The sequence below is a fragment of the Dipodomys merriami genome, unplaced genomic scaffold (assembly GCF_024711535.1).
Source record: "Dipodomys merriami isolate MVZ:Mamm:240054 unplaced genomic scaffold, mDipMer1.0.p SCAF_40, whole genome shotgun sequence".
Classification (NCBI taxonomy): domain Eukaryota; kingdom Metazoa; phylum Chordata; class Mammalia; order Rodentia; family Heteromyidae; genus Dipodomys; species Dipodomys merriami.
Window position 1 is genome coordinate 9,056,793 of NW_027205604.1, and position 13,472 is coordinate 9,070,264.

Here is a 13,472-nt window from a genome sequence, read left to right on the forward strand (position 1 = left end):
GAACAGAGGAAACAGAAGTAATATATATTGAAAGGCTTAATCTGATCTCTTGCCTCTCTTCAAAGAAAGCTTCATTTGTAAAGGACATGCATGCCTGTGAAGAAAAGACCCCCATTAGGTAATGAAGAATAATAAAAGACTTTCTGTCCATAGCCTCCGGAACAGGGAGGTTAAGGGACTTGCTCTGTGCCCAACTGGGAAACTTCATTGGAGCTAGACTCAGATTAATCTCTTTGGATCCTTTTTACAGAGTTCTCTCCTCAGGAAAACACATTCCTGTTTCTTAGCTTTAGCATCCATTAAGACTTATAGGTCATGAAGTTTCCACCTAGAGATGGAAGAGTAGAGCCCGATAAAGGAGAACTCACTCATTCACAGTTGTTGGTCACTATGCAGGTTTTATCTTTTTTAAGTAAAGAGGTGCTTCTTCAACCTTCTTCTGTTACTCTGCTGTCCTGATTTCAGAGTCTGCTCATTATTGAAAGGAGGGCTGCCTGTAGTTTCAGCTACTCAGGAGGCTGAGATCTGAGGATCACAGTTCAAAGTCAGCATGAGTAGGAAAGTCCTTGAGACTCTTTATCTCTAGGTAATTAGCAAAAACTCAGATGTGGTGGGGTGGCTCAAGTGGTAGACATTAGCTATGAGCACAAAAGCTCAGGGATAGAGCCCAGACCTTGAGTTCAAGCTCCAGGACAGGCACCAATTAAAAAAGCAACAACAACAACAACAAAACGATGGGATCCAAAGGCATCCCAGAACTTCTGGAAAATATATGGTGCTGGTGTGTGTGTGTGTGTGTGTGTGTGTGTGTGTGTGTGTGTGTGTGTGTGTGTGTGTGTGTGTGTGTGTGTGTGTGTGTGTGTGTGTGTGTGTGTGTGTGTGTAGTTTTTTAAAAAGCAGATTTGGTTTTGGTGTGTGTGTGTGTGTGTGTGTGTGTGTGTGTGTGTGTGTGTGTGTGTGTGTGTGTGTGTGTGTGTGTGTGTGCGCGCGCGTGCGCGCGCACACCCGCATGTGCACGCAAACGTGTGCATAAATCAGCATTTATGTGTGTATCTTTCTGTAGTTTGTGCCTGCCACTATCTGTTCTTATGATGACAGCAAATACTTCACATAGTGCCCAGTCTGTACCATGCATTTTCTAAGCTTGTTAAAAAGTCACACTATTTAGGGTACACTTGAAATATTCTTTACATGTTATTCAATTGATTAGCCCCTCACAGGAGATTTAAGGTGCTTCCACCTTAAATTGTTGAGTTGCGGTAAGCAGTGCCGCACCACTCTTCTCAGCCTGTGTTTTTGCATAGGTATGCAGGTTGCAAACACACCAAACAGGTCTCATGGACATCCCCTGGTAAGACTGCCTGCCTCCGATGAGGGGAGGAAGCATACACTGAGTTGTGGTTAGAGGAACTTTTGCCTGATTGCAATTGCAATGTTACATAGCAGTGTTTGAAACAAAACGTGTTGATTCATGTGCATCTTGTGTGTGAAAAATTATTTTGAAAAATAAATACAGCATTAGGAGATTTTAGGCACACATTTTACCAGTCGGAACTTTTTCTCATTGCTTAACTTTTTCATTTTCCTTTCTTTCTTTCTTTCTTTTTTTTTTTGTGATGGTCCTGAAACTTGAACCCCAGGGCCAGGACGCTGTGCCTGAACTTACTTTGCTCAAGGGTATGCTCTTGAGCCACACCTCCACTTCTGGGTTTTTTGGTGATTAATTGGAGAGAAGAGTCACAGACTTTCCTTCTTGGGCTGGCTTCAAACCATGATCCTCAATCTCAGCCTCCTGAATTGCTAGGATTGCAGATGTGAGCCACCAATGTTCAGCTCCCCTTCGCTTTGAAAGTACCATAAAACCCTAGTTATGTGTCTGTAACTGCCAAAGATAACATTTTATGTTACAATATTTTCTAAAGTGCTACATTACTCTTCTGAGTCATTGAATATATGTAGGGCCAACTTACCCCTGGATTTAAGTTCTTGGTGAAGGCCCCACCAAATACACAGAAACAAATACAGAAACAAATACTCCAGTGAATGTGTCCAAGTTTCAACAAAGATGTCATCTGCATTCAAAGAAAGAGAATTTGTTTCTTCAATAAGGTGCCAATATTATAGTTAACGTTATGTGGGAATTTTGTAATTACTTGTGTAAACATTAGCAACCTTGATCCACTATAACCTTCCTAATTAGAATCAGGTATACTTCTAAGTGCCAGTGTGGGCTCTGGCAGTGCCAACCCATTTAACCTGTAGGTCACACTGTAGAATTTCTTCAGCCTTCTTTCTGAACAGGGGTTCTAATAACACCATGTGACCACCCAGAACGAGTGAGCTGGCAGACACACACATTATCAAACAGGTGTAGTCAGAGAGATAAAAAGGAGGAAGGATATTTTAAGTTGGCATCAGTGTATCATTGGAAAACTCAAGTATCTAACAGGATAAAAATGTTCCAGTACAGAAGATGACCTTAGCACACTATCAAGCCTTCCTGTTTCCCCGATATCACAGACTACAATCACCTAAGACAGGGGACCTTCTGAAAGCAAACACCTGGCTGCGTGTTTCAATCCTGAGGACATTCTATTGATAAATTTTATCTAGCCCTATGAAGATAGACAACATCTAGTTGCTGTTTGTGTGTGTGTGTGTGTGTGTGTGTGTGTGTGTGTGTGTGTGTGTGTGTGTGTGAGTGAGGATATGCCTTTCTGTAACAACCTGGTGTGAGGTCAGGTGATAGTTTTTGACTTTTTGGATATTTTAGAATTCTTTACCTTAACATTACTGATCTGGGCTCTCTACTATTTTAGAAGGTCCTGGGATATAAGGATCTCTGTGTTAGGCCATTCTATGGTTATTTCAGAGGGTATTAATGTGTGTGAACACACGCAAGCACATGGGTGCTCACACACACACGCACACACGCACACACACACACACACACACACACACACACACACACAACTGAAGGGGAAAGGAAAAACTTTAGTGCAGACTTTCATTTGAACTCTGCTCACTAGCCTAAGTGCCATCTTTTTTGTTTTCTGTAAGATTTTTCCCACCAAAGAATTGAGCCATAACAAGAATAAAGATCCTTTATGGCTTACATATGCCACTCCCTGTTGTGCACTTTTATGAGGCCAGGCCTTTTATTTTAGTTTATATTATACATCTATGTTCACTGGAAAGTCAATTATGAGCTCTGCAATCAGAGCCATCCATAGAATTTTTGCAGTGATAAAATAGCCTTTCTCGAAAGGGGTGACAATTCATCAAGATGCACTACATTCATAAACTGACATGTTGAATTCAATACCATACTTAAAGATAATTTTTTAATTTAAATTTTATTTTCTTGTAAAGATACTGACAGAGAAATTACGGTTACATCAGTAAGGTAATAAGTTCATTTAATTCTGTCTTTTGTACTGTCTGATGTGGTAGCCACTCATCCTATATAGCTATTGAGCACTGGTATGATTGAGAAACTGAATTTTGAACTGTGTTCATTTTCTATTTAAATAATCATAAGTGGCTAGTGACTACTGTATTTGATGTTTAAATTGCCTTCATGAATCAAATTTAAGTATTTCCCTCCATTTCTTTCTCTCTCTCTCTTTCTCTGTCTGAATTGGGTTGAACACATCTTTATGCTTTTCACTTAGCTTTTTTACTCAAGGCTAGCACTCTACTACCTGAGCCACAGTTCTACTTATGGTGTTTTGCTGGTTAATTGGAGATAAGAGTCTCACAGCCTTGTTTCCGGAGTAGCCTGGCTTACACGCATGAGCCACCAGCACCTGGAGATCCTCACTCTTCTTTAAGGACATTTGGCAAGTTTTGATGTAATCCTTCATGTCTGTTGCGTTTGAAGTATGAGCTAGCTCAGGGGCCTCCACATGGCTACGAGAGTATGCAGTGACAAACCCATTTTCCTCCAGGGCTTCTGAGAACTAAATTGCGAATAGCTGGGAATGTCCTGCTGCCTTGTAGGGCCTTGAATGTGGTTAGGATGCGCAATGATTGTCCAGAGGTGGGTAGAATGTTGACGCAGTAAACATGTAGATTACACTCTGTCTACAGCCCAATCTTCACACATGCCGCTCAGATAATTTTTCTACAGAGGTGCCGCAGGGTTCCCAAGCCCTTCTCCTAGGCTCCTTCTCTTTACTTTGAGGCCAACCAGGATGCACAGAAAACATAACTGATACCGCCTAGATAATTATTGACTAGTTGTAGCATGGATCGTGAAGGCTATGTTCCTTTCTTCCTGGTCATGTCCAACTGATGTAGTTTGCTGATTTCTATGTAGCAGCACGATGGATTTCGTTCTTTGCCATGAGAACTGCAGCGACTGAGATAAAGGTAATTTGGCTGATTGTTCCACCACCTATAGGACTTTCACATTCTGAAACATTCTCTGTTAAAATCAATCTGTGATTTGGAGTATCAAGGTTTGGGCAGCATGCAAAGGTCATAGTCTGTTTTGTATTCCTTTGATTTTGACAGACATATGTGGCATTGGGAAGGTATCTTATTTGAGACAAAGGGATCCTTTTTAAAAAAAATAAAAGATTTTTTTATAACTGTCCAAGTACTATCATAAAACAGTATGTGAGCAACTGAACTGAACTGATTCGATGCATGGGAACTTGGTTTTTCTCTTCACTAGCTGACAGTCTTTCCTGTATCTTGAGGAGGTAGACGTTTCAAGCAGAAATTCACAGGGATTGTGTGTTTCTTCACCAGATGTGGCAAAGTTGGATTGTACCCTTCTCCCACCCTATAAGCCTTTTCTATTTGAAAAGTGTGAAGGAGGAAGTGTGGGAAATTTCACTGGCAAAGGGGAGATGCTCACAAGTTGGGGTTGAACTTGATATGCAGCCCTTGTCTTTTGAAAGCTATTGGGATCGATCAGGCAGTCATTTTTTTAAAAAATCTTTTCTTTTTATGTTTTGTGGTGCTTGAACTCAGAGACTGGATGTTGTCCCTTAGCTTTTTCCTTCAAGGCTGGTGATCTACCATTTCAGCCACAGCTCCACTTTTAGCTTTTTTGGTAGTTAATTGGAGGTAAGAGTCTCTCTGATTTGTCTTTCTGGGATGGCTTTGAACCATGATCCTCAGATCTCAGCTTCCTGAGTAGCTAGAATTACAGATGTGAGCCCGATACCCAGGTTATTTCCCTCTTTCTTATCTCTCTTATTCTAGTTTTTGTCCTACACCACACATCCAAATATAACTTAAAATTTATGCCAGGATCTTACTGGAATATATTTTGGAGATTATTTTTATATAAAATGTTTTTGACTCCATTTACTTTTATGTTTCTTTAATAATATATCTTCTTTTTTGATAGCCAAGTTCCCTCTGCCTTTATTTTCTCATTTCAACAAAGTCTGAGGAAAGAAAGTGATCCTGTCATAAGTAGTTGCATGGTGCATTGGAAGGCTATGTTAGGTGGTTGCTAAGCATTTCTTTAGCTCCAGGACTCTGAGAGCCTGTTCCTTGTAGAGTGCATGTCTGTCTCCCATCTCTCCTCTCAGTACCTCCCATGAATCATGTCAGACCCTCAGAAGTCCCTAGATCCTACTTGGGAAACTAATACACTTTCCCCAGCCTCCAGAGGGCTCCTTTTGTGTTTAGCAATGTGAGTTCATACTGCCAAAGGGTTAATCTTCCAAGACTAAGTGCAGATTGGGTAAAATAAGAGAAGATCAATGGTTGCACCCTGCCATGAGTGGGGTGTTCAATCATGCAAGTTTCCAGCCAGATTTTTAGAAATCTGCATCACAGCAGTCACCTGGGTGTCACACCCCGAGGAGCTCCAAGTTAATGTGTGGTGAACAGAAATATCAAGGTTATGCCTATAGGGTGGTTTTCATTGCTATGAGCTTAAGCACAGGAAAAATGGTCGTGGTGGTGTTAATTTTTTTATGGGCAGTGGCATGATAGCTGGTGTTGGAATGTTAGCAGCACTGTAGCAGAACTAAAAAGGTTACCCTGAGACATTTAAAAAGAGTAATAAATATCTGGTTTTAAAACCCAGACAATAAAAAATTATACACTTGCAAAGTTGTTTTTGGTGGTTGTTGTTTTAACATTGGAATGCTTAAAGGTGCTTCCCCCTCCCCCCCCCCTTTCCTGGCTTTCTCAGCAATTACTATTGGCGGCTCGGTAGTTTAGTGGTTATCAGTTATTTTATGCTTTAACAGAAAGAGGCCTGAGGATGAGACTGTGACCCTTTTGAAGAGCGATTTGGCTACAGGGTATGAAGAGGAGGGCTCTGCTCAGGGATCAGGGGCACACATCCTGCATGGGTCCTGCCAGGGGTGTGTTGCGTGCACGCAGAGGGACGTCTGTCCAGGGTGGCAGGCATTTATTCCTAACACAGACCCCATGAACCCGACGCCTGCTCAGGAAACCAACTGCAAACCACTGGTGCTCACGAGTAGTCTACAAGCAGATTAACCCATTTTAGAGAAATTAGACTGGTTTCTGCAAGAAGTAGACACTTTCCATGGCTGAGGAAAAAATTCAGCTCCCCATCACCTTCAGAACATAAAAGTAGTATTCCAAAAAAACTTGAAACAACATTTCCTATTTTGTTTTGCCTGGTTCTGCCTAATAATTGTATTAGCTTCAACATTTTCTTGCTTACTATTTTATCATATTATGGGTCTAGTTGATTTTCATGGTTTTTACAAGGATTTTTATAATTATTAGTGGTAATCCTTTCACAGATAATAATTACTGATTTTGACCGTGTTTTTTTGCAAGATTTAAAATCTTTATATAGCAATGCCACATAAAATAAACTGATTTATATAGTTTTTAACTGTTGCTGAGAAGGATTTAAGAATATCCCAGCAGTACTACTACAAAGACAATGGCTGTAAACACATTATTATGCTTATATGTATTATAACTTTTTCCTTTTGCTTTCCAGAAGATTTCTAACAATTTTCAACACCTCTGACTTATAAGTATACTTATCTACTAAGACTTTAATATCTAACAAATATATTTTAATATACAAAATTTAAAACTTGGGGCTGGGAAGTTGGCTCAGTGGTAGAGTACTTGCCTCACATGCATGAGGGCTTGGGTTCGATTCCTGAGTACCACATAAGCAGAAAAAGCCGGAACTAGAGCTGTGGCTCAAGTGATAGGGTGTTAGCCTTGAGCTGAAGAGCTAAGGGACAGTGCCCAGGCCCAGAGTTCAAGCCCCATGACCGACAAAAAAAAATTTAACTGTAAATGGATATTCAAATAGCAAAGCTATCTGTATGTAAATATCCAAATATAACCTGAAATCTTGAAATTTCTGTGATACACTTCAGTAATCCATGAATGCAAACAATTTGTTCACGTAGCTGGCTTCCACTTATTTGAGTGTCTCTTCCTGTCCTTGAGTATAGTTTCTATAATTCCCACAAAGCTAGCTAGCTAGATGCTAGTCCATGTTTTAAATAAATTGTCACTTCTTTTCCAAATTCTGATTCAGGCAGTGGTCTTCAGTATTGTCCCACTTTGAATAAGGTGGTCACTATTACATTACCTGTTTTTGTTCAGTGTGTTTGCAAACAGTGAAATAATTCTTTTTTGAATGACTGTAAAGAAATTGCACACAACACCTATGCTTTGGGTCAAATGAAAGTGAGACTGTGGGTATGGAGGGGTATACTGTAAGTAGGATTTAGACAACATATTTCTGAATTCTTCTAATGTCAGTTTTTTTCTTAACAAACCTTCAAAGTTAGGTTTAGTTCAAGAAGCCTAGATGTTCCCATAGTCAAAAAAGACCACCGATGAATAACTAGCTTTAGGTGCCAGAAAAATGTTTAACAATTTGAGAACCTGCTCAGCATATATTTAGGTGTCAGAGACAATGGTCTCACTTTCATTGCAATAAGTGAGCTCAGATTAATTAATTCCTATTTCAGCAAGCATAATCAGAATTGGTATAGAGGAGTATGACAAAATTGTAGGAAGCATGTTCTAACTTGGCCAAAGTCTGAATGGAATCCTACAACGAACCTATAAAAAAATATGATAGTTTTTAGTTCGCTGTGACTGAGTTCAGTTCATTCTAGCAAGAGCATTTTTCCCCATGTATTCAGAATTGGTCAGCAAGATGTTTCATTGATAACTTCTATTACCAGGAAATGGCTAGCACATTTTTTTTCCTTTGTAAAGCTATCTACACAAACACAGAATAGAGAATCTTTTTCAAGGAGTTAGAAACTTGGACCAGTTGTTACAGCCCTCATGTAATCATTAACTTAACGTGCTACTTTGGATAGAGCATTTGATGTAGTCCATGCTGTACTGTATTAATAATCTAGAAAAGAAGAACAATCGCATATTGTCCCCTGACCACTCAGAAATAGCATCAGAATATGAAGTAAGCACAGGAAAAGTGCCTTTTACTCTTGTATAATTCAGACCCTTGGTCTAACTATTCCAGTCCTTCTTTGCTGCTATTTACTGATAAAAATCAATTAGTAATTAGAAATAAACTGTATCTATCTATTCCTCCATGCTTCTCTCCCCCTATGAAATTCTTAAACAAGCACCAAGCCTGTGGTAAATGGTGCATTTTAATAAATGCTTTGTAAAGGCCAATTATTCAGTCAATATTGAATTGGGTGAAAGGAAATATGGCTGCTTAGCTACAGGGAAGATGTCTACATGCTATTGGCATCTGTTTGGTAGGTAATGTTCTTAAATGGCCTGGCCTTCCTCCAAACTTTGATTATTCATAAATCTGTTGAGTGTGGTAAAGTTGCACTATTAACGTTTAATCTTTTATTGAAGCAAACTCAGGAGGCTGAAATCTATTTGCTTTAGCAAGCTTGTTCACTGATAAATGTATGATTGAAAATTTTTTCCTTTTGTGAATTCCTCAGCACAAGAAAAACACAGCTGGGCAGAGCACAGATCATATTTATCTTTTCATTAACGAAAGTACAAGAAGATAGCATCGTAGGAGGCTTATAAGGAGAGATTGCTAAAGAATAGTTCTCCTCCTGTTTGCCTACTCACTTGAGAAAAGCTTTCCAAACAAGCATTTGAGATATTTAGAAGAAAAGCTAGTTGAGTTGTCAAAAGAAGACCAGGTGAATGTATATAAAGTGGTCGGATTTCAGATAACATTTTCCCCGGAGTGTTTAGATTGGTTAAATATTAGAGGAAGAGAGATAATAACACTGTCGCCATAAACTTGGACCTATATCTTGTTACACAAGATTGGTATGAAAGGCCTATCAAAGATTTTTCCATCCCAGATGGTCTGGTTTCAACTTGGTAAAGGGCACTGTAGGTCAAGATTGTTTCGATGGTAACTGCCAGGCAGGAACATGGAATCTTTGTATAGACTTTATATAATATACACATATATGCGCATGTGCACAACGTCTCTTCTTGATTCTTTGAATCATCATAGCTAATTTGCTGTCATTATTGAATTTTAACCACACACATACATACATCTTTAAACTTTTCTACATTCTTCTTTCTTCTAGAGAATAGACTGAAAAATTATGAGATTTGGGGGAACGTTTGTTTTCACTGGATCTCAAACCTGCCCACTAGTGACCATTACCTAAGATGAAATAAGTGACTTATAGCTTCTATGTATTAATAATAAATCCTAGAAATGGGAGAGTACAATGACATTACAAGAGTATTCTCTTCTACTTACCTCTTAAGATTCTGAAAATGTGATTGCTTTTGCTGCTACTGTTCCTTCAGCCCCTAGCAAAACAGCTAGGGGCTGTTACCTTCTGTTACGAAGGTGCCCAATTATTGCAGATTGATTTCTGTACCCTTGTGGAATTGTTGCTCTTGGAGAAATTACAATATGTCAGAGACATATTCTTCTGATATCATCTCAACTGTACCTCAGAAGGATTCAGGAAGGAATGGAGGATATGGAGAATAGGAGGGAAGGATGTTTGCCAGCCAAATGCAGTCTTACCTTCAATCATCTGGAGTTCAACCCTGACCCTGGGTGTCCAAAATAAGCTTATGTTCTACTATATGAGTCTAATAAACACAGCACAAATTAGATCTAATTTTCTCTCTACTGGTAATCCCCAAGTCCCTTTTCAGAATGGAGTGACTTTCCTGCCTCCATTTACCTATGCTAGTCACACTCATGAGTGCTGAGCTGGAATGTTTTCTTTTTTTTTTTGTCTTGTTTCTTTTTTTAAAAATTATTTCGTGTGTGTGTGTGTGTGTGTGTGTGTGTGTGTGTGTGTGTGTGTGTGTGTGTGTGTGTGTGTGTATGCTCTGATAGTGCTAGGAATTGAGCCTGGAACTCTGTACATGCTAGGCAGATGCTTTACCACTGAGCTACATCTGCAGCCTTTCCTTCTTTTTTCTCCTCCCTTTCTCCTCCTCTCCTGTCCCCTCCCCTCTCCCCTCCCTTTTCCTGTCCATCTTTACATCATGGCGTGGACACCCTCTGGACCCCATCTCACCAGCCTGCCAGTCTTATCAGCACACAGCCTCACATAGGGGTCCTATATATTAGCCACAACATGACCTGTGTGGTCAAGGTCAGCCCCAGCAATTACCCGCAGATGGGAAGTGATTTACAGTGAATAGCTTGAGGATGCCATTATTTACTATCTATCATACAGAGCTCAGAATAAGTCGAAAACAAATCTGCCTCCAAACTGGAGTTGATTTATCTATCCAAGACTATTGGCCACCTAACTTTCTCTAGGTTTATTTTCTCTCTTCTGTTTTGCTGCTGCTTAAGCGGAGCCAAATTGGTGAGAGACCCTTACTGTCCTAGCTCTCGACTACTAATATAACCGTTCAAAGAGTTCACCCTGAGCACAGTCCCCAGCCGGCGTCCTGGCAGGAGTCCATGGGAATAATCTCTTACTTTTGGCAGCTGCCCGAGCAGTAGTTTCTGGAAAGTCCTGCTGTTGGTTGGCAGGATGAGGGTGGGACTTTATAGCATGTTCGATTTAATGCTCACTCTTCATGTAGAAAGCTTCAGATACTTGTGTGAAATTAATGAATTAAGCTAGAGTAGTATATGGTAATTTCGACACTTAAAAGAGATAGATCTCAAAATGAGATGAGTTGGTGTAAGAGAAATAGTCCCTGATGACGTGTATGTCTCAGGTAACTCAGTTCACTTCACCTGGCCTGCTTCCTTGTCTGCTTAACAAGAGTGTTGGGTTAAAAGAACTCCAACATTTCTTCCTGTCCAATATTCCCCATAGTCTCATAATGGACTCAGTGGTCACAGAGATGTAACCATATTTGTGCCTGATACTTCACTGCTTTTCAAAATTAATTAGCTTATACTTCTGTTTCCACAAAGCTCTTGAGCTTGCAACAGAAAACACAGATACAGTGAGGCGGCAGATAAAATAAATACTGGGAAGTAAAAGAAGAAAGGAGAAAAGCATGTATTTAACTAGTCCTGAAGAAAGCTAGAAGAAAGTAAAGAACCTGAAGATGCATTTCACAGTGGCCAAGGCAAATAAATTAAATAGATACATACATGCATAAAATTACTCACATTAATTTATAGAAAAGACATCATATTTATTTCCCCCCATTAAATGTTGGGTTTGAAATTTACCCAGGAATTTAGAAGTTAAACATAACACTTGGTATAATCCATTTGCAATTTTAGACTCTTAATTCTAGAGCTCTAAATTCCAGAATTAGAAAGCTTAGTATCTTTGTCTACCATAGGCAGCAGTGATCACATTCTGATCTAATTTATTAGTTAACATCATGGTTTATTTTCTTATGTCTGAATTTATTTTTGCTATCTCTTTGGAGCATTTTTATATATGTAAAATGAATTTCTGTTTGTTAACTATTTATAAATATATTGTATAATTTGAATTGTCAAAAGGAAAGGTAAAAGCAGTTTCACTTAGTAAGGCTTTCACGGGGGGTTTAGGACTTATATTTTCTTTCATCCATTCTTTCTTGCTAGAAACAGATGGAAAGACTTACTATGTAAGCCAGCAGTTTCTCTTTTCTTTTTAGTGATTATAACCATTTTTTGCTGATCTTTGGCAGCCAAACTTATGTTTACTTTGATGGCAAACTAAAAATTTTACCCAATATTCACTAGTGAAATTAATTTGGAATTAGTGTCAGCATTTCCCCACTTCCAATAAAGTCATTCATGAGTAAAAATAATATTTTGAAACCAAATGTGTATATGTGTGTGTGTTTGTGTGTGTGTGTGAGAGAGAGAGAGAGAGAAAGAGAGAGAGAGAGAGAGGAAGAAAGAGAGAAAGGGAGTTTTCTGTTCTATGATATAAAGAGAAACTTGCAGGGCTGGGAAGTTGGTCACTGGTAAGAGTGTTTGCCTTGCATGCATGAGGCCCTGGGTTCAATTCCTCAGCCCCATATAAGCCGAAAAAGCTGGAAGTGGCCCTGTGGCTCAAGTGGTAGAGCATTAGCCTTGAGCTGAAGAGCTGAGGGACAGTGCCCAGGCCCAGAGTTCAAAACCAGGACTGGCAAAAAAAAAAAAAAAAAAAAAAAAAAAAAATGAGAGAGACTTGCACGCTGACATTCTTGTTCTGTCAGTATCCAATGACAAGACTTTAATACCAACTGTGTTGAGGAGAATGTAGCAAGCCTGTAATGTAACTCTTCATATTGTTCCAGGGAAATTGGTAAGTTTTCTTATTTGGAATGAAGGAAGAGGCAGGGGGAAGCACGAGAAACAAACAAATGACTGCAGTCGGGAAGTAATTGATCCTCAGGTAAATCTCCAACAGAAATGACCAAAATCCTGGAACATCTTCAACATAACTTCTGGACTTCTATAGAAAATGTACATTAATTTTTTTTCATTTTGTTATCTTTAAGTGGTTGTACAAAAGGAGTTGTCAGTTAACATAACAGTTTATGAGTACAATGAAGATATAGATCTTTACAGAAAATAAAACAATTTTTAGTCATTGTATTAATCACAGTAATGAACGCTATCTGTATTATGGATAAATCTTATGGCTCATCACAGGGGTTTTTGCTTAGTGTCTAGTGCTGATCTTTGGGGAGATGTCCAGAAATAGGCATAAGGATCATCCAAGTTTTCCTGTGACTCTAACATGACAATGTAAAGCTTCTAAGTTACCCTGAGAGAGGAAGAGAAGTTAATGGAGCAGAATCACTAGTTCTAAAGAGTCTAAGCTGAATGGATCATCAACTTTGCTTATGTATTATTGGTCAAATTCAGAAATGAGACTACAACTGAGAGTAAGCAGAGTTGGGAAAATTGGAGACAATATTTACTTGCTACCTGAGCCAGTGTGCTATGAAATTTAGAAATATTGTTATTAATTAAACGCCTTTAATTAGCAGCAGTCTTTACCTAGAAAGTAGCAAAGATTTATTATGTTGAAATTTTAGGACGTTATTATAAGGAACTAGACAGCAGTGAGTCTTTATTCAGCTCCATCCATTGATTT

The 13,472-nt window shown here is 39.1% G+C and overlaps 1 protein-coding gene across 9 annotated transcripts in view; it reads left to right on the forward strand.

Moving 5' to 3' along the window:
* Positions 1-13,472, forward strand: part of Mecom (MDS1 and EVI1 complex locus) — a 585,804-nt gene that overhangs the window by 395,575 nt on the left and 176,757 nt on the right. The window contains exon 1 of one of the 9 annotated variants that reach the window (XM_069991932.1): positions 4,288-4,374. The exons of the other annotated variants lie outside the window; for them this stretch is intronic. Coding sequence (XP_069848033.1) covers positions 4,348-4,374 — 27 coding nt within the window. The 5' untranslated portion in view covers positions 4,288-4,347. Of the gene's footprint in view, positions 1-4,287; positions 4,375-13,472 lie in introns of those variants that run through there. 9 annotated transcript variants of the gene reach the window in all.